General features: G+C 34.5%; 1 protein-coding gene across 5 annotated transcripts in view; it reads right to left on the minus strand.

The window, feature by feature from the left end:
* The window catches only part of NBEA (neurobeachin), a 731,002-nt gene that overhangs the window by 400,262 nt on the left and 303,144 nt on the right, over positions 1–27,596 (minus strand). For all 5 annotated transcript variants that reach the window (XM_062194378.1, XM_062194375.1, XM_062194377.1 and 2 more), the window contains exon 33: positions 26,096–26,223. In XM_062194378.1, the coding sequence (XP_062050362.1) occupies positions 26,096–26,223 (128 nt within the window). The remainder of the gene's footprint in view (positions 1–26,095; positions 26,224–27,596) is intronic.

A 27,596-nucleotide genomic window follows, 5' to 3' on the forward strand; every position in this document is an offset into this window, starting at 1 on the left:
AGGTTATCAAGTTTGTTGGATAATTTTTTTAAAAAAAAGCTTAATTTATTCATTTATTTTTTTGAAAGGCAGAGTTAGCAAGAGGAAGAGAAGGGTGGGCGAAGAGAGAGAGAAAGAGACAGAGAGAGAGAGAGAGAGAGAGAGAGAGAGAGAATATCTTCCATCCGCTGGTTCACTCCCCAAATGGCCACAATAGGCTGAGGCTGGGACAGATAGAAGCAAAGAGCCAGAAGCTTCTTCCAGGTCACCTATGTGGGTGGCAGGGACCTAAGGACTTGGGCCATTTTCCTCTGCTTTTCCAGGCACATTAGCAAGGATAGGAAGTGGAGTGTCCAGGACTCGAACTGGTGCCCATATAGGATGCCAGAGTCACAGGCAGCTGCTTTACCTGCTACATCACAAAGTCAGCTCCTCTTAGATAATTTTTGTTAATGGTCTCATGATGCTTGTACTTCTGTTATATCTACTGTAATGTCTTGTTTTTCACTTGTGATTTTATTTATTTGGTTATTTTCTCTTGGTTAATTCAGATAAATGTTTGCAGATTTTGTTTATGCTTTAGAAAAATCAATTTTTAGGGGCCTGTGCTGTGGCACAGCTGGTAAAGCCACTGCTTGCAGCGCTGGCATCCCATATGGGTGCTGGTTTGAGATCTGGCTGCTCCACTTCCAATCCAGCTCTCTGCTGTGGCCTGAGAAAGCAGTGCTAGATGGCCCAAGTCGTTGGGCCTCTGCACCCATATGGGAGACCCAGAAGAAGCTCCTGGCTCCTGGCTTTTTATTGGCCCAGCTCCGGCCATTGCATCCATTTGAGGAGTGAACCAAGGGATGGAAGATCTCTCTCTCTGCTTCTGCCTCTCTGTAAGTCTGTCTTTCAAATAAATGTTAAAACACACACACACACACACAATTTTTACTTTTGGGTTTCTCCTCATCTCTTTCATTTATTTGTGCTCTCATTTTTTTTTTCATTCCTTCTATTAAGTTTTGGTTTTCTTCAGTAAGCCTTCTAAAACTATTTTTGCTGTGTTCCACAGATACTGGTATGTTGTGTTTCCACTTAGGTTTGTCTCAAGAAATTTTTAAATTTCCCTTTTAATTTCTTCATTGACTCACTGTTTGGTAAAATGTTGTCTAATTCTTTCATTTGTAAATTTTCCATTGATTCTTATTACTGATTTCTAGGTTTTTTTTTTTTTAAGATTTTATTTATTTATTTGAGAGGCAGAGTTAGAGAGAGAGAGAGAGAGAGAGAGAGAGAGAGAGAGAGAGAGAGAGAGAGAAAGGTCTTCCATCCACTGGTTCACTCCCCAAATGGCCACTATGTCACAGTGTCAGGTCATATTTTGAGTTTTATAAAGCTATAGTCAATCTCTTTAAAATTGTTAAGATGTATACTGTAGCCTAACATATGATTTATGTCAGACAATGTTCTATGTCTAGTAGCGAATGGTGTGTATTCTGCGGCTGTTGGGTGGAATATGCTGCATATTTCAGTAGGCTCTGTTTGATATACAGGTGGGGAACATTTTTAAAAATTTTTTTTGGGGTGAGGACCATTTAAGTCTTCCAATCCATGAGCTTGGGATATCTTTCCAGTTATTTGTGTTCTCTTTAATTTCAGCAATATTCTGTAGTTTCCATTCTACAAGTTCGACTTTTTTACCTTTTGTGTAAGGTTTTATATGTTTTAATGCATGTGTTGATTTATATAATCATCACAATCAAAACAGAATAATCCAATCATCTGGAGACAATCCTTGTACTACCCATTTATAGTAGTGTATTACCTATACCCATAAACCCTGGCCACTATTCATTTATTTTTTATAACTGTAATGGAAATAAACATGTAAATCTTTGAGATGATCTTTCTAACAGTAATGTTTTTGAAAATTCATATGAATAGTTAAGTTTATACGCCTGTTCAATTTTTTTTCTCAATAACATTCTATTGTTTGAATAAAGCACAGTTTGTTTATTCAACTACCCACTGAAGGACATCTGCATTATCCTTTCAACCGTGACAACTTCAGGTGCTATGAACACTCATTACAGGCTTTCTGGTGAACATAAATTCCTATTCTATAAGAAAAACACCAAGAAATTAAATTATGGGGTTATACGGTTTCTGTTTAAATTAGTAAGGAATTTCCAAATCATTTTCCACAGTGACAACCGTTTTGCATTCTAAAAGACACAGATTTAAACCATGTATGAAATTATTAGTAGCTCTGTATGCACTCCAGGAATTGTTATGGTCAGTATCTTTAAAAATCTTATCTATTTATGTGAGAGTCAGACAGACAAACACACACACATACACACACACAGAGAGAAAGAAAGACAGAGGTACGGAGGGAGAGAGGGAGAGAGGGAGGAAGAGGGAGCGAGTGAGCAAGCAAGCACATGAAAGAGTGCAAGGGCTTAAAGTGGGCTGTGATGAAGGCAGGAACCAGGAATTCAATCTGGCTCTCCTATTAGGCTAAATGCCACCTCTCATTGCTATTTTTTCTTTTAGCAATACCCCTATTTGTAGAGGTATATCATCATGGTTTTCATTTACATTTACCTAGTGGCTATTGACGCTATCTATATTTTCATATTCTTTTTAGAGATCTAATATCATCATTGGTTTACTGTCTGTCCAAGTTACTTTTAAATTATTTGGAAGTCTGCTTTTTCTTTTTTAATGATTATTTCTTGGAATTTTCTCTTTAACACTGGTTTTTGAACACTTTAATTATGACATCCAATGGTATTTTTGCTCGTTTGTCTTGATATTTCCTGGGACAGATTCAATTTCATTTTTATATGTATGTGTGTGTATATATATATATATATATGTGTGTGTGTGTGCATATGTGTACATATTTAAAGAAAAGGGGAGTAATAAATTACATATAATCTAACCCTTATTTTTGGATTCCAAGTCCACCTACGATAGATTGCTTGATTTATTTCATAGACTCTTACGGCTATGTTAGTTTTTAATCTTTTTTCTCTGCCTTAGTTTGGAAAGATAATATTCTACATCTTCAAATTCACTACAATTTGCTTACGCTGTATAAAATAGATTTTCATTTTTTATTTTTTCCTTCTTATAGGTTCATTTCTTTCTTTTAAAAAAATTTCTAGTTCTCTTACTGAAACTTTTATTTAAGAAAATTAATTAATTAACAAATTCATTCATTTATTTGAAAGACAGAGGTATGAGAAGAGAGAGAGACAGAATGAGATCTCCTATCTGCAATAGCTGGGGCTGGTAGAGGTCACAGCATAAAGTGGGAACTCAGTCCAGGTCTCTCACATAGGTGGCAGGGAACCAAACTTTTGAGCCAAGGTGTACATTAGCAGGATGTTAGAATCAGGAGCGAAGCCAGCATTCAAACGCAGGCACTTTGGGAAGGGATGAAGGGGTCCCAAGTGGTATCCCAACAGCTGTACCAAATTCCCAACCTAAGATTTTCACGTTGAGAATATAACCCATGATGGTGCTTGCTAGAATGGGAACAAACATTAACCAAATGCTTTTATCTATGGGTTAAGTCCTTATGTTTAGTGTTCTAATTATTTCTTTAAAATAATAAGATATCAGATCTTATTAACTATATTTTGCTAATCAGAAAATCAGATAAGCATTTGGCTACACAGAAGATATAGTTAAATGGAGAGCATAACTGATGATACCATAATATGCAACAGAAACAAACAGTATATTTAACTAGAGCAATTTTCCATGTACCTAACCATATAATTAGAAATTGTCACTTTTACTCACTATTTACTTCTTCATCTTGGACTATAAACTAATAACTAAATTTATAACTTCACCAAAAGTGCTACAAATATATTAACTGACAATATGGTATATCACTGTTTTATTTTTTTTCTTAAGAATACATCTGACTTACAGACTTGTACCAAAATATAAAGTATTAGCAGTTTTTTAAGTTAAGACAGAAAATATTTTAAGTGTTGTGGGCTCTGCTGAAATCAATTGACTGTCACTGTAGCAAAAAAGTAATCTAAATAATATATAAAAGTATGACATATCTGTATTCTAGTAAAACTTCACTTACAAAAACAAGTGGCTACCTTGGCTTCTAGATCATTCTTTGCTGAATCCTGGTATAGTGTAATGATGATTATCACTCAATTAAATAAAGATGAAATTGTACAGTTGCATTAATGATCATTTTAGTCTAGAAGCAAAAACTATTGTAAATTTGTCATCTCTATGCATATTTTCATGCTTTTACCACTAATGAATATATCCCAAATAAGATATAATATCCTTATTCATATATTAGCCTTTTTGATCAATGTTATTTTTTGTGAAATTCCATTTTACTACAATATATTATTACACTATATTTAATTATATGCTCTTGGTTAATATACCTTTAGGTTGTTTCTAGTTTTTGCTTGGTAAAAATATTATTATATCTGTTTTGCCCATACAAAAATTACTCCTCAAAAATTACTGAGCCAATGAATCTTCACAAATTCAACTTTATAAGAGAATACAAAATTATTCTTCACAGTTAACTTAAATTCCTTCTAGAACATTCTACATCCTTCCTAATACATAAAATTTTTCCAACTGAATGGGAATGAAAGTTTTCATTTTGATATTACTATTCATTGACTTAATTGCAGATGAGATTAAAATGCTTCTATATATGTTATTGATCACCTGTATTTTATTCATTTGTTAATGAAGCTTTGCATTCCCCCATATCTCTATAAAATTTGGCTTTTCTTATTGATCGGCAGAAATTTTTTGTGTAACTTAAGATATCAATACTTGTTAGAAATATATTTGTTAGTCTATGGGTAACCTTGTTATCTTTATTAAAACCATGGTAAAATGCATGTAACATAAAAATGTGCATCTCAACCATTTTATACATAAAGTTAACTAGTAAATATATAAAATTTATTATGCAAACAATCACCAGGACTTTCCATCTTGCAAAACTGAAACTGTAAACTCATTAAATGATTCTTCATTTCACATCCCATTTGTCATTGGCAACTACTATTTTACTTTCCATTTTCATGATTTTGACTATTGCAAATGTTTCATATAAATGGAACAACACAATATTCATCATGTTTGACTTATTTCAGTTAGGACACTGTCCTCAAGAGTACATCCATGTGGTTGCATTTGTCAAAATTGGATTCTTTCTTTTTTGAGACCAAAAAACATTACATTGTATATATAAACCACATTATGCTTACTCATTAATGTGTCAGCAGACTCTTGGATTCCTTCCTTTTCTGGGCTATTTTGTAACTGCTTCTTTGAAAGAACAGGGGTCCAAAATACATCTCTGAGAGCTTGCTTTAAATCGTTTTCAATATTTACTTAGAAGCAGAATTTATAGGTCATATGATAAATCATAAGTCTTTGACAAAGCACCATGCTGTTTTCTATGTTAATTCACTATTTGACATTCCCACCAACACTGCATAATGTTAAAAAACTCCTCCAAACCATTGACCACATTTTGTATTTTCTGTTTTCTGATAGTAGCCATCCTAATGATTTCAAGTGTTTTGACCTTCCCATTTTAAATTAAGTTACTTTCGGCAATTGATTTGTAAGAGCTCTCGATTTATTCTGTATCTTACTCCTTAATAGAGACAATATTTTCTCTTTCTGTTGTTTTTCACACTCTGTTGATCATGTCCTGTGATACATAGAAATTTAAAAATTATTAAGTTCATTTTATTTAATTTTTTGTTTCTGCATTTGGAGTCAAATCTAAGAAATCATATTCAAAACCAAGATCATGAAGATTTCCCCTTCTATTCTAAGATCTTATACTAAGATTTTTGATGCATTTTAAGTTAAATTCTGTACATGGAGCAGGATAAGTCTCACCACCTTCTTTTGCTTGTATATATGCAGTTTCCTCAAAATTATGAGACTTTTTAAAACCCCTTGAATGGTTATTGCATTTATATTGAAAACTATTTGACCATATATTCATAAGTTTACTTCTAGATTTACGATTCTGTCCCTCTTGTCTATACTGACTTTATGTCCACATCACACTGGCTTTGTGGTACGTTTTGAAATAAGAAAGTGTGAGCCCTAACGCTTTATTCTTCCTTCCTTCAAGATTGTTCTTGTTGTTCAAGGCCTCTTGAGATTTCATATATATTTTAGTATGTATTTTCCTATTTCTGAACAAAATGTCATTGGGACTTTGATAGGGATTGCAATGAATCTGTAGATTGCTTTTGTTAGTATTGACATCCTAACAATAGTTAGATCTTCCAATTCATGAATATGGGAGTCTTTCCAATTATTTGTCTTTAATTATTTTTAGCAATGTTTTGTGGTCCTCAGGGTGCATGTCTTTACCTCCTTGATTGGATATATTCCTTAGCATTTTATTCTTTTTGAATTTGTTATAAATGAAATTATTCTTTTAAAACCCTTTCTGCGGGCCGGCGCCGTGGCTCAACAGGCTAATCCTCCGCCTTGCGGCGCCGGCACACCGGGTTCTAATCCCGGTCGGGGCACCAATCCTGTCCCGGTTGCCCCTCTTCCAGGCCAGCTCTCTGCTGTGGCCAGGGAGTGCAGTGGAGGATGGCCCAAGTGCTTGGGCCCTGCACCCCATGGGAGACCAGGAGAAGCACCTGGCTCCTGCCATCGGAACAGCGCGGTGCGCAGGCCGCAGCGCGCTACTGCGGCGGCCATTGGAGGGTGAACCAACGGCAAAAGGAAGACCTTTCTGTCTGTCTCTCTCTCACTGTCCACTCTGCCTGTCAAAAAAAAAAAAAAAAAAAAAAAAAAAAAAAAAAAAAAAAAAAAACCCTTTCTGCGCTGCCCATTGTTAAGTATATAAAACTGCAACTTTGTTTGGTGGGGAAAGTGTATAGTTTGTATCTTGAAGCTTTGCAAAACTTACTGATTAGTTCTAATATGTCTTTTTCAGGAATCTTTGCCCTTTTTCCATATATAAGATGGTGTCATATGAGAACCAAGATGATGTTACTTCTTCTTTTCCAATTCATGTATCTTTTTCCTGTTTAACTGTCCTGAGTAAGATAGTGCTTTGTTTAATGTAAGTGGGGAGAGTGATCACCCTGATAGTTTATGAGAACTTGGAAGAAAATATTTGTTTCCTCCCATTGTTTAGCTTTGGATTTTTTCATACATAACGATGTTTAAGAAGTTTCCTTTTATTTCCAGTTTGGTGAATATTCTTTTTAAAAATTACATAAAGGGAACAAATTTCATATATACAGTTTCAAGAGCATACATTTCCTCCATCTTCCTTCTTATTTTTCTTTTAATTTTTACAAGAACATACTTTCAATTTTCTTTATAATCATAAGCTTAACCATCTACTAAATAAAAAATTCATCAAGTACTAAGTAGAAAAACTACTGTTCCTGAAGAGTGCTGACAATGGCTATTAATAATAATCAAATCTCAAAATATCAATTTTGCTCATACATATTTGTTGAACTCTATATATTATCACAAATCAGGGAAAACATATGATACTTGTCTTATAAGGACTGGCTTATTTCACTAAACATAATAGTCTCTAGTTTCAACCATTTTGTTGCAAAAGACAAGATTTCATTCTTTTTTTACGGCTAAGTAGTATTCCATAGTGTATATACAGCACAATTTCTTTATCCGGTCATTGGCTGATTGACATCTGGGTTGATTCCATATCTTAGTTATTTTTAATATGAAAGTGTGTTGAATTTTGTAAAATGCTTTTTGTGAATCAATTAAGGTAACCCTGGAGAATTTATCCTGATTTCCTTCTGCTAATGTGGTGTTTTGCATTCACTGAATTTTTGCACACTGAATCCTTTTTTTCCAGGAATAAACCCTACTTGCTCATGGCATATGATTCTTTTGATATGCTGCTGAATCCAATGTGCTAGCATTTTGTTGAGAATTTTTGCATAAACATTCATAAGTCCTATGGTTTTGCAATTTATTTTAGTGTCTTTGGTTTTGGTATCAGAATAATGTAGGTGTCATATAATGATTTTGAAAGTATTCATGTTTTGGGATGAGAATGAAACTGAGTGGTGTTAATTCTGAAATGTTTGAAGAATGTACAAGCAAAGCCAATTATCCTGTTTTTTAAGGAGATTTTTGATGACTGATTGCATACCTTTACTTATTATATACTTACTATTATATTATAGTTCTGTACAGATTTTGTTTCTTCATAATTAAGCCTGGATAACATTTTGTGTTTCCAGGAATTTATCCACATCACCTTGGTTATTCAATATGTTGACATATAATTATTCATAATATTCTCTCATAATCCTTTCTCCTTCTATGGAATCAGTTTTAATCTCTTCTTTCATTTATAATTTTAGCTATTTAAATTATGTTTTTATCTTAATCTAGCTGAAAATTCACAAACTATGTTGATCATTTTAATGAACCAAATACTGGTTTAATTAATTTTCTCTATTTCTGTTTTATTCTCTATTTTGTTTATCTTTGTGTCAATATTTACTGTGTCCTTATTCTACCAGCTTTGGGTTTACTTTATTCTTATTTTTCTAGTTCTTTAGAGTATCAGGTTAGGTTGTTAACTGGAGATCTTATTTAAAATTTGTATGTTACAAATTTTCCTCTTATTGTTTCTTTCCCTTTATCCTATCATTTTGGTGCGTTGTTTTCAGCATTATAATTTTCCTTGTGATTCATTTTTAGACACGTGGGTTTTTAAATGTCTGATAATCTCCATGTAATTTTGGAGTTTCCAATTTTTCTTCTGCTCCTGATTGCTAATTTCATTTGATTATGATTAGAAAAGACACTATGTATGCTTTTAATAATTTTAAAAGTATTTAAATATATTATTACTTGCTTGATTACATAAGTTCTACTGTGGCTGTGTGTATAGTGAGGAAAAGGTGTATTTTCTTACTGTTGAGTGAAATATTCTGTATACATCTGTTAGGTTCAACTGGTCTACAAGGTTATTCAAGTCTTCTATTAATTTCAAAGTCATCTTTTTTAAATCCATTATGGAAACTGAGATATTAGTTCTTACTATTATTATTGATGCATTTTTCTGTTCAATTCTGTCAATGTTTGCTCCTTATGAGTTCTGATATTTGGTGCATATAAATATGCAATGTTTATAGACTATTGGTGAACTGATCATTTCATTCACTTTTTTTTTTTTTTTGGACAGGCAGAGTTAGTGAGAGAGAGAGACACAGAGAGAAAGGCCTTCCTTCTGTTGGTTCACCCCCCAAATGGTCGCTATGGCTGGCACGCTACACCGATCTAAAGCCAGGAGCCAGGTGCTTCCTCCTGGCCTCCCATGCGGGTGCAGGGTCCAAGCACTTGGGCCATCCTCCACTGTGCTCCCGGGCCACAGCAGAGAGCTGGACTGGAACAGGAGCAACCATGACAGAAACGGCGCCCCGACTGGGACTAGAACCCGGTGTGCCGGCGCCGCAGGCGGAGGATTAGCCTATTGAGCCACAGCGCCGGCCTATTTATTTATTTAAAAGGCAGAGTGTAACAGAGAGGGAGAAAGAGAGAATCTCTTCTATTCACTGATTCTCTCCCCAAATGGTCACAATAGCCAGGGCTAGGATAGTCTGAAACAAGAATTAGGAACTGCATCCAGGCCTCTCACACAGGTAGCAGGCACCCAAGGATTTGGACCATCATCTGTTGTCTTTCCAGGCACATTAGCAGGAAGCTGAAGACCCCTTTATTGTGATACGGTGTCCTTTATATCTTATAATAGTTTTTGACTTAAAGACTATTTTATCTTATATTAATATAGCATCTCATACTCTCTCTTGGTTACTGTTTGCCTGGAATATATTTTACCACTTTATTTTCAATCTTTGTGTGTCCTTAGATTTAAAATTAATGTATTAGGTATGTTTATAGTTAGATCCTATTTTCTTATGTGTTTATCCAATCTATATCCTTTGGTTGGGGAGTTTAATTCATTTGCATTTTAAGTAATTACCTACAGGGAAGGTATTGCCATTTTTAAGATATTATTTCATGCTATTGCACTTTTGTCCTCATTCCTTCTCTTGCTATCATAAAATTTAGTTGAATTCTGTTGTGATAGGCTTTGATTCCCTTTTAATCTTTTATGTTTAGATATTTTCTATGTGGTTATGTGGGTTACATAAAACATCTTAAGGTTGTAATAATCCATTTGAAATAGAACAACTTTAGTTGCATATAAACTCTACTCTTTTACAGGTTAGTCATTCCCATGTTTTATTATTGTGTCACAAATTACCTTTATATATCTTGCACCTGTTAGCATACATTATTAGCTTTTTTAAAAGTGTTTTTCTTTTAAAAAATATTATAGTGGAACCAAAATTATAATAAAATGGGTTTTTATATTTGGCCATGTTTACTGGAGAACTTCATATGTTCATAAGGTTTTCAGTTCATATCTATCTTCCATTACTATCAATTTGAGGGATACCCTTTAGCATTTCTTGTAGGCTAGGCCACTGGTAATGAACTCCCTCAGATCTTATTTAACAGGGAGGTTTATTATTTTTCCTCCATTTATGGGGAATAGCTTTGCTGAATACAGTATTGTTGGCTGAGATTTTTATCTTAGTACTGTGAATGTATTATCTTAACACCTTCTGTCATGCAAGGTTTCTCCTGAGAAATCCATTGTATGTGACAAGTGACCTTCACTTTTTCTCAAGCTTCTCTGTAATGTTTTTTTAAAGATTTATTTATTTGGAAGTCAGAGTTACAGAGAGAGGGGGGGATAGACACACACACACACACACACACAGAGAGAGAGAGAGAGAGAGAGAGAGAGAGAGAGAATATCTTCATTTTGCTGGTTCACTCCCCAGGTGGCTGCCAGGAGCCAGGAGCTTCTTCTAGGTCTCCCACGTGGGTGGTAGGGACTCCAGCACTTGGGCCTTCTTCTACTGGTTGTCCCAGGCCATTAGTAGGGAGCTTGATAGAAAGTGGAGGAGCCGAGCCTGCGCCATGGCTCACTTGGCTAATCTTCCACCTGTGGTGCCTGCACTCTGGGTTCTAGTTCCAGTTGGGGCGCCGGATTCTGTCCCGGGTGCTCCTCTTCCAGTCCAGCTCTCTGCTGTGGCCCAGGAAGGCAGTGGAGGATGGCCCAAGTGCGTGGGCCCTGCACCCGCTTGAGAGACCAGGCACCTGGCTCCGGGCTTCGGATCGGCGCAGCGCACCAGCCGCAGTGCACCGTCCATAGCGGCCATTTTGGGAGTGAACCAACGGAAGGAAGACCTTTCTCTCTCTCTCTCTCTCTCTCTCTCTCTCACTGTCTAAACTCTGCCTGTCAAAAAAAAAAGAAAGAAAGAAAGAAAGAAAGAAAGAAAGAAAGAAAGAAAGAAAGAAAGAAAGAAAGAAAGAAAGAAAGAAAAGAAATTGGAGCAGCTGGGACTAGAACTGGCACTCATATGGGATGCTGGCATCGCAGACAGCAGCTTTACTTACCCTCTATGTCACAACACTGGTCCTTTTCTTTGACTTTCAATTGTAGATTACAATGTGTATTGCTGTATTCTCTTTGGATTTAGTCTAGTTGGAGTTCAAGGAGCTTAAACTTCAGAAGTTTTTATGCTTCTTTAAATATGTCCTTTGTCCCCTTTTCTCTCTTTTCTTATTCAATGACTGGCATAATGCCTGTATTTTTCTGCCTGATGGTATCTTATAAATTCCCTAGGCTCTGTTCACTACTCTGTATTCCTTTTGACTTTTGATCCTCAAGTCAATAATTTCTAACAATATGTCTTCAAGTCTGATGATTATTCTTCATTGTATCTGTTTTGAATCTTTCCAGGGAAAAATTCAATTCAGCTGTTATCTTTTTTTATCTTCTGATTTTGTGTTTTCATTCTATAATTTTCCTTTGTTGATACTCTGCATTTATTTATAAAATATTTCCCTGATTTTGTTTAGCTGTCAGTTTATGTTCTTTTTTAGCTCATTAAGCATATTTAAGACAGTTATTTTAAATTCTTTGTCAAAGAAGATGCCTGCCTTTATTTAGGGTTGATTTCTGCAATTTGCTTTTCTGGCTCAGCCAAGTTTCTCTAATTCTTTATATGCTTTGTGATTTTCTGTTGAAATGTGTATATTTGAAAAGATAGTATTTATTAACTGCCTTTGTATAGGGAAAATTTTTCACTAATCATCCTGGCTTAAAAGCTCAGGGTCCTCACAAGTGTTTTCTGGAGATGTATTTTCCTTGGGCCCATGTATGTATTTTTATTACTGTTCCCATATACTTAGCTGCTTTTAAATGTTTTATTTTCTCTGGAAGTCTCAACCCTCCTTCTTCTCAGAAAGCTTAGATTACTATTACATTCATTCCTTCCATAATCTCTTGCTCTCAACCACACATGGAACTGCAGAACCCCTGTTTCTCTGCCGTACCACAATCTTACCATTATGATTGAATAGCCGACAATCTGGTATCCATAGTATGTCACCATTACCGTAAGTACTCGAGTTTACATACACAGAAACCAGTCACGCTGGCAGCCACTAGGCTAGAATGTTTCAAGTTAGTCCCTGTCTTTTCCTTACATCTCAAACAAGGATCTGGAAACTGGACAGTTTTCTTCTGGCCATGAATTTATGACTGCAATGGTGAGGCTCCAAGGTGGGGACAAAAAAAAAATTCTATTGGATTTCCGACTGCCTTTAGTGCGGCTTTCCCTTGACTAGGTGTTTGCTTTGTTGCTGTAGTTTATCTGGTTTCTAGGGTTTGGAAAATCTAGTTCAGTCTATATAATATGATTTACTCAGTATTTCTTTGGGAGAAAAAGAGGCACAAAGTCTTTTGGTCATCATCTTCACTGATGCAACTCTCAATCTTTTCATTGTTGTAACATTATCTTTTGATGAACTAAGATAATGTTAATATGGTCAAATGTATCATGCTCTACCTCTTGTGTTTTTCTGACTAGTTTAAGAAATCTTTCCCACTTCTGGTAGTAAAGACATTTTCCTGCATTTTTTCTTTCAAAACATTTAGAGGTTTTCTTTTCATGCATCCTGGTTATATATTTAGTTAGGAAACAATTCCACCATTTTCTTTAAAAAATTTATAAAAGGTATCTAACTGATCTAGATCTATTTATTGAAATGTCCATATGTTTCTCGCCAATCTGAAGTGGAACTCTGTCATACAATGTTACCATACTGTGTACGACTTGGTTCTGTATATTTATTCTGAGACAGTAATCAGTCTCTGACTCACTACCATACACAGCTCTAATTATAAAAAAATTGTTCATCTACAAAATTATCTTGGTTATTTTCACTGCTTTATTCAACTGTAGAAATTTAAGAGACAGTTTATCAAATTTAATGAAAATGAGGTTTTTTAAATTTAAATTTTTATTGAAATTGATCGACTAACTTATTTATGAGGAGTCTTCCTACCATGGGCATGATATAATTAACTATTATTTAAGTTTTTAGTGGCATTCAAAACTTTTTATAACCTTCTCCATGAAAAACATTAAAATATTTTATTACAAAACATAACACAGTTTAGTAAAGTACATACAGTATAGAATGGATTATTATGAGGAGAACATGTTCATATCCACTACAGAGACAAAAGAATAGATTTGTCAAGTATCCTGGTAGCCTTCCAAATGTCCTGTCCTAATTAATCCCAATCTTCTTTCTACTTACAACAGTTCATTTTCTTCACTTTATGATAGTCAATTTCCTTTTCTTTACAATTTTATCATACAAATGACAATTGTATTAATAAAGAACTTAAGTTTTATTGATTCTTTTGAGATAGCTTTTCAATATATTTCTCTACAATATATTTTGTATATACTAAGTCATTTATTGCAGAATTTCCAACAATAGGAATTTGATGGTTAAATTCCCATGATGCAGTTCAACACATTGGGAATATAGGCTTAATCATATGTATTCACTCAATCATTCATGATTGGTGATGGCATTTTTCCAATCTGGTTACCTTGTCATTTCTGTTTATGTGATGTTAACAGCCACTGAAATTTAGATCTATTCATTACATAGAGGTTACTAACTACTATTTAGGTCAAATGTTTCTCCATAATTTTTCAGGTGATATATTTCTATAAGGAAGAACTTCCTACATTAATAACTTGATAACTCAATGACTTGTTTACAAAAGAAGGTCAGTGTAAGTACTTGATTCTCTTTATCAGTTTTCAAAATAAAGACTTGGTTCTCTATCATCCTCTGACTTTGATCCAATCATTTTGTAAATTATTATCACAGACTCCGGGATTCAAACAAAGGTTTTGATGCACTGCGGTTATTATATATACTGATGCTCTAATTGCTCCAATTTTCATCAACAGAAATATCTTTGGTTAGTCCCTGATTTATTTTAACAATCTTTGATGTTTTCCTTGCCTTGTAATATCACAAAATGTTGCAGGCAAGTCATTAACATTATCTGCCCCAGTCTTGAAACTTACTTCTTCAGGACATTCTCATGTTGTTCAGTGGCACATGATAGGACCTAGCATGTACTCAGTGCTACTGACTTGGTCAATGTATGCAGCAGACACGGAACCACATTACTAAAATATAGCACACAGATACTCATATATATATGAGTATGTGTCTGTAGGCATTTGTATAGGTGTGTTTAGTAAGTTCACAGTGAAAATGCAATATAAATTTGTAACTTAAAGATTTTACACTTTAGGATATTAATAATTATTAAGCCATTTATCCAACATTATGCAATAGTTTTAAAATGCCAACAATGCTACTATCAAGTAATTAGTGTCTCATTTTTTGCAGTTTTCCAAAGACACAGGCATTTTGTCCTATATTCCCTCTCACTCATTTGTTACTACTTCAAACACTAAATCTGATGATAATCATGAGATTTTCTGTTTGATATATCTTCAATCACTTTGCTTATCTGATGCTTACTTTATTGCAGATTCCTTAGAAGGGGCTCAAAGAAATAATATTGCCTACATTTTTGCACGTTAACAATTTCTGAAGTCTTTATAAGTCAGCTTGACAAGTGTTTTAAATTTTGTTTTTTTTTTCTTTTTTTTCCCATATTCTTCTGATAAAAAATACAGTGACAAAATTATGACGATATTTCTCCTTCATATATGCACTTTTTACATAATATGCACTTTTTACCTAGATACCCAAAATATTTTTCTTCAGGGTGGTTAATTCTTTTCTATATTTCTTCTAATTGTATCTTCATTTTCTCAAATTACTTTGCTTTTTATTTTTTACTCTTTCCTCAGTTTAGTTATGCTTTTGAGATTCTCTAAATTCTGACTATGGGGCTGGCACTGTGGCATAGTGGGTAAAGCTGCCACCTACAGCACAGGAATCCCATGTGGGTACTGGTTTGAGTCCCAGATGCTCCATTTCCAAGTCAGCCCACTGCTAATTTACCTGGGAAAGCAGTGGAAGATGGTCCAAGTCCTTGGGCCCATGCACCCACACAGGAGACCTGGGTGAAGCTCTTGGCTTTGGGTTAGTCCAGACCCGGCCTTGTAGCCACTTGGGGAGTGAACCAAGGATGGAGGATTCTCTCTCTCTCTCTCTCTCTCTCTGTCTGTCTCTCCTTCTTTATAACTCTGACTTTTACATAAATGAATAAATCTTTAAAAATTCTAATATTATTTCATATCATGTATTATCTGATTTCTTTTAGTTTATTTTAAAAATTTCAGCTTAATTTTCTGGCATGCTTTGTCTTGAGAGATTGTTTTCCTATACATCCTGATCTTCCTTACTATCATATATGGGATTATACTTCTTTCTGATGGTTATCATTTTGTGTGAACTTAGTTTTCTTGAACTTCCAGATAATTTGTAGGTATCTCCCCCAACCCTGACAATTTAGGTTCTAGAGATTCTTTTTCTAATATTTACTTGTTTTCAAAACCATGATTATCTACTTTTTGAGATTTACTAGCTCTGTCTTTTCCAGTTTTATTTGTCTTTCTCTTTGGCTCTTTTGCCCTTCTGCTACTTGATTTGGAGTCTATTCATAAGAGTTTAACCACAATGTGGGATTCTACAAAAGAACTCAAGCTGGTTGATTTCTCCTGAGGCCTAGATGGCACCAGCCCCTTTTCACTTCATCATGGAAGCTCTGAGTCATTTGCTACTATGGTACATGAAGGCAATCTCTGTTTTAGCCTTCTGGGTCTTCCAATGCATCTAGAGCGGATTTCTCAAATGCTCCTTCCTTTCCACCACTTTCACGCTGATACCATATATATCATGTAGTTATCCCTGGAAAAATATTGAATCATTCAAAAAGGAGATTCTTTCTCCATCTAGATGCATTCTGTGGATTAATGGGATGCTTTATCACGTAGTTTTATAGTAATATTCATTTTTTGTTCTTGTAGCTATTGTATCACCACCTATTATTCTGTCTGTTTCTTATGGAGGAAATCAGGGATATTTACAAATCATGCCACCACTGCCAAGAACCCTGTATTTCTTGTATACATTTGGTGTATTACTGCAATTTAAAAATACTAGTTCTGAAATTACTATTTCTGCATTTAATAAAACATTAATGGAAACTAAGTTGTAATGATTACATGGCAGCAAATAGAACACAAAATGGAAAGTCATACATTAAGTCTTCCAATTTTAGAAAAGACACAGAATTTATTTCCATAAACATGGCCTCCAGCATTCCCAAACCCTTACTGGGTCTCATTTCCTCTCTTCTCTTTTCTGCTTTTCTTACAAGCTTGTGTTTATTTCAATTAAAATACTTTAATAATAATTGTATGTACTTATGAGGTACAGTGTAACATTTTAATACATGTATATAACATGTACTACTCATATCAGAGTAATTAACGTTTTCTCATCTTTGACATTACTTTATGATTTGAACCTTAGATCTCTCATCTTCTATTTGTTCATAACAACCATGATTGGTTGTTGTGCCTACAGTCACCTACTAGGTTATATAACACTAAGAATATATGCCCTCTACCAAACTCTGAGTATTATCCACCCTCCCTCTCTCCTCCTACTCATGTAGCCTCTAGCAATTACGATCTTTTGTTCAAATTGAGTTTTTTTTTTTTTTTTTTTTTTTTTTTTTTTTTTTTTTTAGCTTACACACAAGACAGGAAAACTAGTTCATCTGTGTCTGCTTATTTCCATTGTTTAAATATTCCATTTTCTATATCCATTAATTTGATGATAGATTACTTTTCTTGAGTCCAAAGCTTAGTTACTATGAACTATATTGTTATAAGCAAGATGGTGCAGGTATCTCTTTGATATAATGATTTCATGTCTGTTGCATATATATTCAGGAGGGGAATTGCTGGATGTTATGACAATTCTATTTCTAGTTTTAATTAAATTTCCATACTGTTTCCCATGCTGACTGTATCATTATACATCTCCACCAATCATGTATAAGAATTCTCCTTTCTACACATCCTCACCAGCATCTGTTACACTGTTGTTTTGATGACAGCTATTCTAAATAGGGTAAAGTAGTATCTCATTGCAGTCTTTATATGCATTTCCCTAATAGTTAGGGATACTGCACTTGTATATAAATAGTTGTTGACCAAGAATGCCTGTTCAGGTCCTTTGCAAATTTCATAGCTGGATTTTTTTAAACTGTTGAGCTTTTGGTGTTCCTTATATATCCTGGTGATTAATCCCTTGTCAGATAAGTAACTTGCAAATATTTTATCCCACTGCATGTTTTGTCTCTTTACTCTTGATTGTTTCCTTTGCTGTGCATATTAGTTATTAGTATGATATATTCTATTTGTCTAGCTTTGCTTTTGTTGCTTGAACTTCTGGGGTACTATCTAAAAAGGTAATTCCCTATATCAATGTCTTAAAGTATTCCCTCTGTATTCTACCAATTTCAGGGTTTCAGGTGTTACATTATGTCATTGATCCATCTTGAATTTTTATAGTGAGAGGTAGGGATCCATCTTCATTTATCCATTTATATGTATATATGTATGTCAGTGCTGCCAGCACTAATTATTGAAAAGAGTATGCTTTTTCCAATGAATTTGCTTGGCACCTTTGTCAAAATTCAGTTGGTTATATGTATATGATTTAATTTCTGGATTCTGTACTCTGTTTCAAAGATCTATGTGTCAGTTTTTATGCTGGTATCATGCTGTTTTAATTAGTATGTTTCAATATAAAATTTTTGGATTAAAAATACATATACAAGCTTTTTTAAATTATGTGGCCATACTATTACTATAAATGATCTTAGATGATATGGAGCTTTTTTGGTAGGCTCATCTCTTTTATAATAATATTTCAGTGATGTCTTCTTTTGGTTGAAGTAGAAAATTTACACTATATTTTGACAATTATAATACATGCTAGTCTTGGGAACTATAAATAGTCTTGAGTATTATATAATTTTTTTCTTTAAAGATTTATTTATTTATTTTAGTTTAAAGACAGAGAGAGTTTGATCTTCCATTTGATGGTTCACTCCCCAAATGGTTGCAACAGCCAGGGTTGGGCTGTGCCAAGGCCAGAAGCCAAGAATTCCATTCTGGTCTCTCACGTGGGTGGCCGGAGCCCAGGTATTTTGGGCCATCATCCACTACTTTCCCAGACACATTAGAAAGAAACTGGATCAGAAGCAGAGAGGCTGGGACTTGATTCAGCTCTCTGTTATACATGTTAGTGTCACAAATGACAACTTCAACCCCCTGCCATTTTATTTTTACAAGAAACTGCCAAACCATTTTCCATTGCCACCAGGAATGTATGAATGATCCAATTTCTCTACAACTTCACCAGCCTTTGGTATCATTATTTTTTATTTCAGATGTGCAGTGATGCCTTATTTTAGTTTTCCTTTGGCTTTTTCTGGGAGATAACACAAAGAGTTTTTAAAGATAAAATACTAAAACTATTTTTTTTATCATCATAATTGCCACAATTCACTGGACAATGAGTGTGATGTGTTATGCAATGCTATCCAGAGTGTGGTCTGTGGACTGAAAGCACCAGCATTACCTGGGAGCTTTGAGGAAATGCAAACTCGCAGAACTTATCCACAACCTTGTAGAGTGAAGCCAAGATATCTCCATTTAACACTCTGTATTATGACTCTGTGCACTGAAGTTTGAGAAGCACTGATCTATAGCCACGTGTCCACTATGGTAACCCTTAAGCACTTGTACCACTTGAGCATCTGAAATGTAAACAGTCTAAATTGACATTGCCATAAATGTAAAATACAGATCAGATCTGGAATCTTAACACAAAAAATATAAAATATCTCATTAATGATTTCTGTACTAGTTATGCAAGATTGAATTAGTGTTTTGAATATATTTATTATAAATTGATGTATTATTACCTGTTTAGCTTCACTATTTTTAATGTAGTTATTGGAAAGGGTTTTTTTTTGTCTTTTTTTAAAGATGTATTTATTTATTTGAAAGGCAGAGCGGCAGAGGCAGAGAGAGAGAGAGAGAGAGGCAGAGAGAGAGAGAAAGAGAGAGATTTTCATACAATATTTACTAATGCTATTGAAAGTAAAATAGACATTGTAGTAAAATTTTCTGTACTCTTTCTAAAATCAATCAATCAATCTATCTATCTCTTAAAAGGGGCAACCCCATGTATTGTATCCAACCTCACCAACACTCTTCCAACATAGATTAGCTATTTGTAACAGGTAATTACCTAAACCATGAGTAACAAAATCATACCCTTGAATGAGCCATTCAGGTACTCTTTTAATAGGCTGTAACTAGAGTCAAATGTTGAAAAATCTTTATGTTAAAGCAGCATTTAGGTTCAGGGATGGGATGCTAGGATGAGCCATGCTCTATTGAGTAAAGCAAGTGAAGCTATCCTAGGGGAGAAGCGAAGTGAAAGCACTGAATAGGTACAGAGAGAAACAAAGATAGGAGGCTATGAATTTGCCTTGACAGTCAAAGGAAGTAGCCTGGGTTACTAACTCTTGACTCCTATTTCTAGGCAGCCTGACTTTATTTCATTTCCTGACCTTGGACACATAGGAGACTTCTGCTATATTCTCTTCAATAATTATGTTACCTTAAATATTTTTGTGAACAATTGAACATAACTTTGTGAACCAAGTGAACATAAATAATGCTCACAGAAAATACAGAGGTTTTTCAGAGCTACTCTGTACCATGATGGAAGAAAACATTAAAAAGACACTCTGCAAACTTACACATGCACACGTTTAAAATTCTCTTTCATGTTGAATTTGGGTAATTAGTGCCTCTCTATTACTAATGATAACTCTAGGCGTGGCAGTCCTTAGACCTCCAGAATAGAAATGATTAAGATCTAATTCATTTCCTTCTACTTAACACCCAATCCACACTAAACCTACTTCCTTAAAACTAAACTCTAAAATGCATCTCAACTGCATGTTGCAGAGAAGCCCCAGTGATTCTGTGCAGAGTATTCTTCTCTGACATGATAGGCCAAATAAGCTATCAATTCTGGGGCTCAGGTGTTTTGGTTACTTTAGCATGCAGGATTTGTAAATGCATTCATACTTAACCTTAAGTACTTTTTATTTGTTAATTACATAAGTCGAAAAACTGGAGTTTTCTTACAGAAAGTTGAAAACAATTCCATAAATAATCACTGTTTTAAAAAATCCTTAATTATTCTCAGGAGAAATATATACCAATAGCCACCTAGAAAATATCTACTAATAAGGAATAATTTTAAAAGATGGGAACACATGATATTTATTCTTTTTATTTAAATAAAAAATAAATAAAATAGTGAGAAATATAGTGAAAGAGAATGAAAAAGAAAGAATAGGTAAGAGTACATGCTCAAGAATGAGAACTTGAAAGGATGTGCATGTCTGCAGGCTGGATGGGGAAACTCAGGATGTAGATTACTGATTAGTGATGGGAATTCTCACCACAGAATGCAAAACCTCGTTTCCTTGGTTTTGAACTTTACCTCCAATGAAAATTACCAATGATAACAGTAATGTTCTACTCAAGCAAAAGAGGAAATACTGAATTTTATTATAACCCAGAATGTAAGCTAGGCGATAGCAACATAAACAATAAGGTATTTCCTATTTATAATAAGTGAGAAATGATTATATTGATATTTTATAAACATAATGCCACAGAATCAAAAAGAAGAAAGCATTGATCTGGCTTAAAAACCTCAAAGTAAAGTTGAAAAGTTTAAGTAGGGATTGAAAAAAGGAAAAGATTCAATGCAGAAGGAAGAATTGTACAAAAACAACAAAAGGTGAAAGTATATAACTTGTTTACATGTTTATGTAAGACAATGAAAACCAGTTGATTTTGGAAAGGAAGGTTATGACAAAATTCTGAAAACTATTGAAAATTATTCTTTTTTAAGCTAATAGTTTCTAGATTTTAGGATTTTAGAAACTAGTAAAAATTTGGAATACCAAATCTCAAGATTGCCAGGTTTATATTCTGCTAATGAATGGTATTTAAACACAAAATTTAAAAATTAAAAAGGAGGCATGACTATGACATGCACATAGTTTTAAACAGCACATGTTAAAAGTCTTTGAATGTAGAATACACAAGATAAAATTGTATTCTTGGAAGGGAGGAAAGCATAAATAAACAATAGCTAACACATTTCAATATTTACGCCTACAACAGTCATTTTTCAAGAAAATCCAGTTTATCTTTATGGATTAATATCAGTGGAGTCATATACTTACTACTCTTTCAACTTAATTCAGAATATTCAATGTAAACTTGCTTACTGAAGCCTAGTAAAAACAGTTCTTAATTACTCAGCCATTTCTCCTACCTTCTCTTTCTGCTGATGATAAGAAATAAGTAAGAAATAGTCTAGATATTTGGCCTTGGGAAATTCTGGAAGTCATGCTACGCAAAGGGATCCTGATTGTGCAACTTAGAGCAGTTTAAAAGTTATCTGAAAGCAATTCCTTATAATCTAAGGTAATCATAAACTGTCATTTAGGAACCGCAAATGGTGGAGTTAGAAATGTGCCAGGGGATTCCAACACAATCCCATCAAGATGGCATGTACCAATGCCATCGCACTAGTCCAAGTGATCAATTTCAGCTCACAATTGATAGCTCTGATAGGTCTAAGAGTCAAAGAGATCACACAAACAAGACAAGTATCTGCTAATACTAACTGATAGAATCAAAAAGGGAGAGAAAGATCCAACATGGGAAGTGGGATACACAGCAGACTCATAGGATGGCAGATGTCCTAAACAACACTCTGGCCTCAGAATCAGCCCTCAAGGCATTCAGATCTGGCTGAAGAGCCCATGAGAGTATAGCAGGCATGGAAAGCCAAGATATCATGGAAAAAAAAAAAGACCTAAATGAAAGATCTCTGTGAGTGAGATCCCAGTGGAAAGAACAGGGCCATCAAAGAAGGAGGTACCCTTCTCCGAAGGGAGGAGAGAACCTCCACTTTGACTATGACCCTATCGGAATAAGATCAAAGTCAGCGAACTCTAAAGGCTTCCATAGCCTTGGCAACTCATGACTAGAGCCTAGGGAGATTACTGACGCCATGAACAGGAGTGTCAAATTGTTAAATCAGCAACAGGAGTCACTGTGTACTTACACCCCATGTGGGATCTGTCCCTTATGTGTCGTCTAAAGTGAAGTGATACTATAACTAGTACTGAAACAGTATTTTTATACTTTGCGTTTCTGTGTGGGCACAAACTGATGAGGTCTTTACTAATTATATACTGAAGTGATCTTCTGTATATAAAGAGAATTGGAAATGAAAAAAAAAAAAAAACAACCTGGTGTTAAAATAGAAATGGCATAGAAAATTAATTAATTTGAAAAAAAATTATGTAGGATCTCTGTCTTTAATGTGCTGTACATTGCTATTTAATGCTATAATTAGTAATCCAATGGTAGTTTTTTCACTTGATGTTGCTATATGGGCAAAATGTTGAAATCTTTACCTAATATATACTAAACTGATCTTCTGTATACAAAGAGAATTGAAAATGAATCTTTACATGAATGGAAGGGGAAAGGGAGCGGGAAAGGGGAGGGTTGCGGGCGGGAGGGAAGTTATGGGAGGGGGGAAGCCATTGTAACCCATAAGCTATACTTTGGAAATTTATATTCATTAAATAAAAGAAAAGTCAACTTCAAAAAAAAAAAAAAAGAAATAACCCCATCATAAAAAAAAAAAGAACTCTCCCTTTTTTTTTTTCTCTCCTCTTCTCAGATAAATAATATTTAACAAAAACCTGGCTTGATATAATACTTTTTTTTAAAATTTATTTGACAGATAGAGTTAGACAGTGAGAGAGAAAGAGAGCAAGGTCTTCCTTCCGTTGGTTCACCCCCAAATGGCCGGAGCTACGCCAATTTGAAGCCAGGAGCCAGGTGCTTCCTCCTGGTCTCTCATGCGGGTGCAGGGCCCAAACACTTGGGCCATCCTCCGCTGCCCTCCCGGACCACAGCAGAGAGCTGGACTGGAAGAGGAGCAACCAGGACTAGAACCCGGCGTCCACATAGGATGCTGGCGCCACAGGCAGAGGATTAGCCAAGTGAGCCACAGAGCCAAACCAAGTGAGTCACGGAGCCGGCCCTGATATAATATTTGTAATATTAATAGTATTTGGAGAACTAGGATCCAGAAATTAATAGTTTCTGAAATTATTCTCACCTAGTCATTATAAACATTGAACTTGAGTCAGAAAGACTAGAGTAAGATTTTTTACCTCAGGTGTTTGTATTAATAGCAATTTAGTAACAAAATAAATCAATTTAGGAGATAAAATAATTTGATGGAAAAATGAGCAAACTGTGTATAAACAGAATTTGAGGTATCAAAGGAATATCTGGATAGAGATGTTCATACTAGTTATCTCAGAAAGCATCTGCAATTCAGAAGACTGAGTTGAACTGCTGTTTTAATTAAACAGATGCAAGGAACAAACTTCCCTTTCAAAACTGTGCGTCCTTGTAGAGATGAAGGAGCAGGTTTAGGAGCAGGCAGGAGTAAGACCAAGTATACACAACATTACCCATCCATTTAGAAGGCTATATGTCCCGAAAGGTGAATGGTAAGCCACTTAGCCTCACTTCCCCCTGTACACCATTTATACTTTTATTAAAGCATGTAACATATTGAATTTTAATTATTGGTTCCTATGTTTGCTTGCCCATTATACTGTAAGCTCCTTGAAGGTGATGATCATGTCTTTAAACCTAGCACTATGAATGTAACTATTTCCTTTTCAAAAATGAATCAATGAATATACAATTTTCTACATCAAAGATAAACATACAGAACAAAGCTATTTAAATCACAGGCACAGACTGTGCCCTAGGAATAGCTGTTAAGTTTACCTTAACTTATTAAGTTCATTTCTGAGCTGCTGTAAATTAGTATGATACTTCTCAGAGTCCTGTACTCTGTAACATTTTCTACTTCCTTTTCTAGGTGGAAGTAATAATGATAGAGATAGCAGTACTATCTAGGGTGGTATCTTCACTTTTCTCAGAAGTACAACTGCCCCCTCTACCATTCAAGTTAAAGCCAAATAAATACCTCTTTATATTCTTGGCCTAATATTCATCCACTTTCTTTCTGGTTCACTCTGCTACAGCCACATGCATCAGTATCTTCCCTGTTCTTTGAACATGCCAGGTATGCTCTTATACTCCCAGTTTAGGGCCCATATACTGATCATTCTATGTAGAATATTCTGCCTAGAACACAGACATCTGTATAGTTCATCTCCTTTAAGTCTTTGATCAAATTTAACTTACACCATGAAGCCTATTGAAAACTGACCACCACTTTAAAACTGTAGTTGAATGCTTCCCATTCTGTAATCCCAATCCCCTGTATGGTATTTACCCTTTTACTTGGGATTTGCTACCTTCTAACCTGCCACATTGATGTTTGCATTGTTTAGTGATTATTTACTATTATATTTATATTACTATTATTTACTCTATCATAAAGGTAGAGTTCTTTGGTATTTTCTAATATATCAGGTACCTAATATAGCATTTGACCCAAAGAAGGAATTCTCTTGAAAAATGAATAGCCCACTACATACCACTTTTCTAAGAGCTTTATATAACTGAATTCTCACAAGGATACTGGAGTGCCGTCACTGATTTCATTTTATAGAAAGGAAACCAAGATACAACAAAGGCTACAGAGCTCAGAAACTTGGATAAATTCTATTCTCAGAGTCTGAGTTAAAATATCGTGTAGAAACAATTGAGACAATGACAGAACAGGCACAGGAAAACTTTGTTTCTTCAGCTAAAAAGAAGTAAAAAGCAAAATATGTATATAAGGTGCCTGAATTTGAGGACTACCTGAAAGGGCACCTAAAGCCATTAAAGGATCATCTTCATATACTTCCTCCTTTCTCAAGCTTAGAAATAGTCATGTAACAAAACTTTTTGTTTCAGCAGGAAAGACTTCAGGTAATCATATTTTTCAAAGACATTCCCCAAATCAAGTGTATAAATTAAATCCTTGCCACAGTGAATTTATTTTTATTTTTTCCACTTCACTCTATTTAAGCTGTTATTGAGTGGTAGACAACATCTTTATCAATTCCCAGTTAAGTATTCTTCAACACTTTTACGTTTTCTCAATTAAGTATTCTCACATTACAAGTGTAACACAATAAGAAAAGTCACTTACAGAAGCATGGTTCTCAGAGTCAGAAGAAAATCTTAGAGATCACTGTAAACACTACCTACTGAGAATATATGATGTATGACATTCATACATCAGCCCTTATAGGCTGGGGTTGGAACAGCCAACACATTCCAATATCTTCTCAAAGTTTTTCATTTTCAAAGTTCATTTAATGGCATTGACTGGGAACATGTTATTTTTTAAAAAGATGATTAAGGAAAAATCATATATCAAATATCTTACTGGAATTTGTAGAAGCAATGTCTTTATACTCTTTCGGCAATATATATTCCTCCAGAAGCACAAATTATGCCATGGTTAGTAGATACATTATAGGAAACTAAAATGATGAGAATATAGAGAGAAATCATACCTTCTATCAATAGCTCTTGTCCATGACTGCCAAGAAGTGTACGAGATAGGAATGGGGCAAAGTCTACAAAAATTTCACGAAGAAGAGGAGCAACTTTTTCTAAAGCTCTTTCAAGTTTTGCAGTGATGCTGTTGAAATTAAGACATAAAGACTAATAAATATAATTCAATATAAAATGCCAAATAAATTTTATTTAAAAGTAAAATCTTTAAAAACCATAAAAGCCCATTTCTAGCCAATGGAATAGTTAGGAGCTTCATGTAGAAGGGACATCCTATACAGTTTCACATAACAGTCAAACAGCTATTTAAGACATTAGCTAAATTAGAATGACTATACTGTAGAAAGGAAATGGGTGTCTACCACCCTAGAGGGACACAGATTCTTTCACAGGTTTAGGAAAAGGAAAATTACTGAATGCCTTCTCATTCTATCCATCCATTCATAAAAGAAAATGGTCTTGACCACCTACAGTGCCTGATACAAACTTAACTCTTGCCATCAAAGAGTAATCTCAGAAAAGCTGGAGAAATAAAGGAATAACTGGAATTCAGTGTAATACAGTTTAACTGCTTTGCCAAAGTCATAGTTTCCACCTCATAAGCCCATTTACTTCCATTATTATTCCCCACATCATTATTTATATTGCTTATATTGCTTATCACCGAATTTTAAGGTAATAACCTTATATAACTAACCAATGTTTGACATTTTTGAAAATTTGTTTAGCAGTTTATGTAAAAGAAAAAAAATGAGTGAAGAAACCATTTCTGCTCAGGCAAATAAACGATTTGGTAACAGATCCATCTTTTGTTGGGTGTAGCAGGCGCTTGGATTGGAGTCCTAACTCTATCAGAACTAAATCCTGAAGATGACTTTGGGCTTTCTGTGTCTTCCACATGAAGATGATTATAGTGCCTACACAGTGAGGAATAAATATGCTAAGTTCCATAACAGTGAATAGAAAAGTACCTGGTAAATAGTCAGAGGTCAATATTGGTAGTTTTTATAACTGTTACTCTGAATTAAACATACTGATATTTATTCTTACAAAATATGACTCTGATACATTAAAAACAAATAAATAGAATATGTTAGATAAGCACACATTCTTCTACACAGAAGGCACATACAATAAATAATTAAACAATACCTCTAACTAACCAAAGTTTTATTACAATGCCTAGGTAGTATTTTTGTTATATATGCAGCAAAACAGATACTTGAAAAAAGGCAACAAATCATATAATAATCTGCAATATATTACTAATATTTAAAACTAAGCTCTGAGATCTTTATTATTTTAAGTGACTAAATAGGAATTAGGGAATAATATAGGATCCTTTCCTTCCTAACTTGGACATAATAAGTTTCGAATTTTGAACACTCAAAGTCAAACCATTAACCCTTCCATCTAACTTCACCTCCTCTTTTCTGAGTCAACAGCTTCAGAGAAAGGAGAAAACATAAAGGAAACTTGGGCTTAGTCCCTTCCAGAATA

This window comes from Lepus europaeus, chromosome 6, assembly GCF_033115175.1.
Source record: "Lepus europaeus isolate LE1 chromosome 6, mLepTim1.pri, whole genome shotgun sequence".
NCBI lineage: Eukaryota > Metazoa > Chordata > Mammalia > Lagomorpha > Leporidae > Lepus > Lepus europaeus.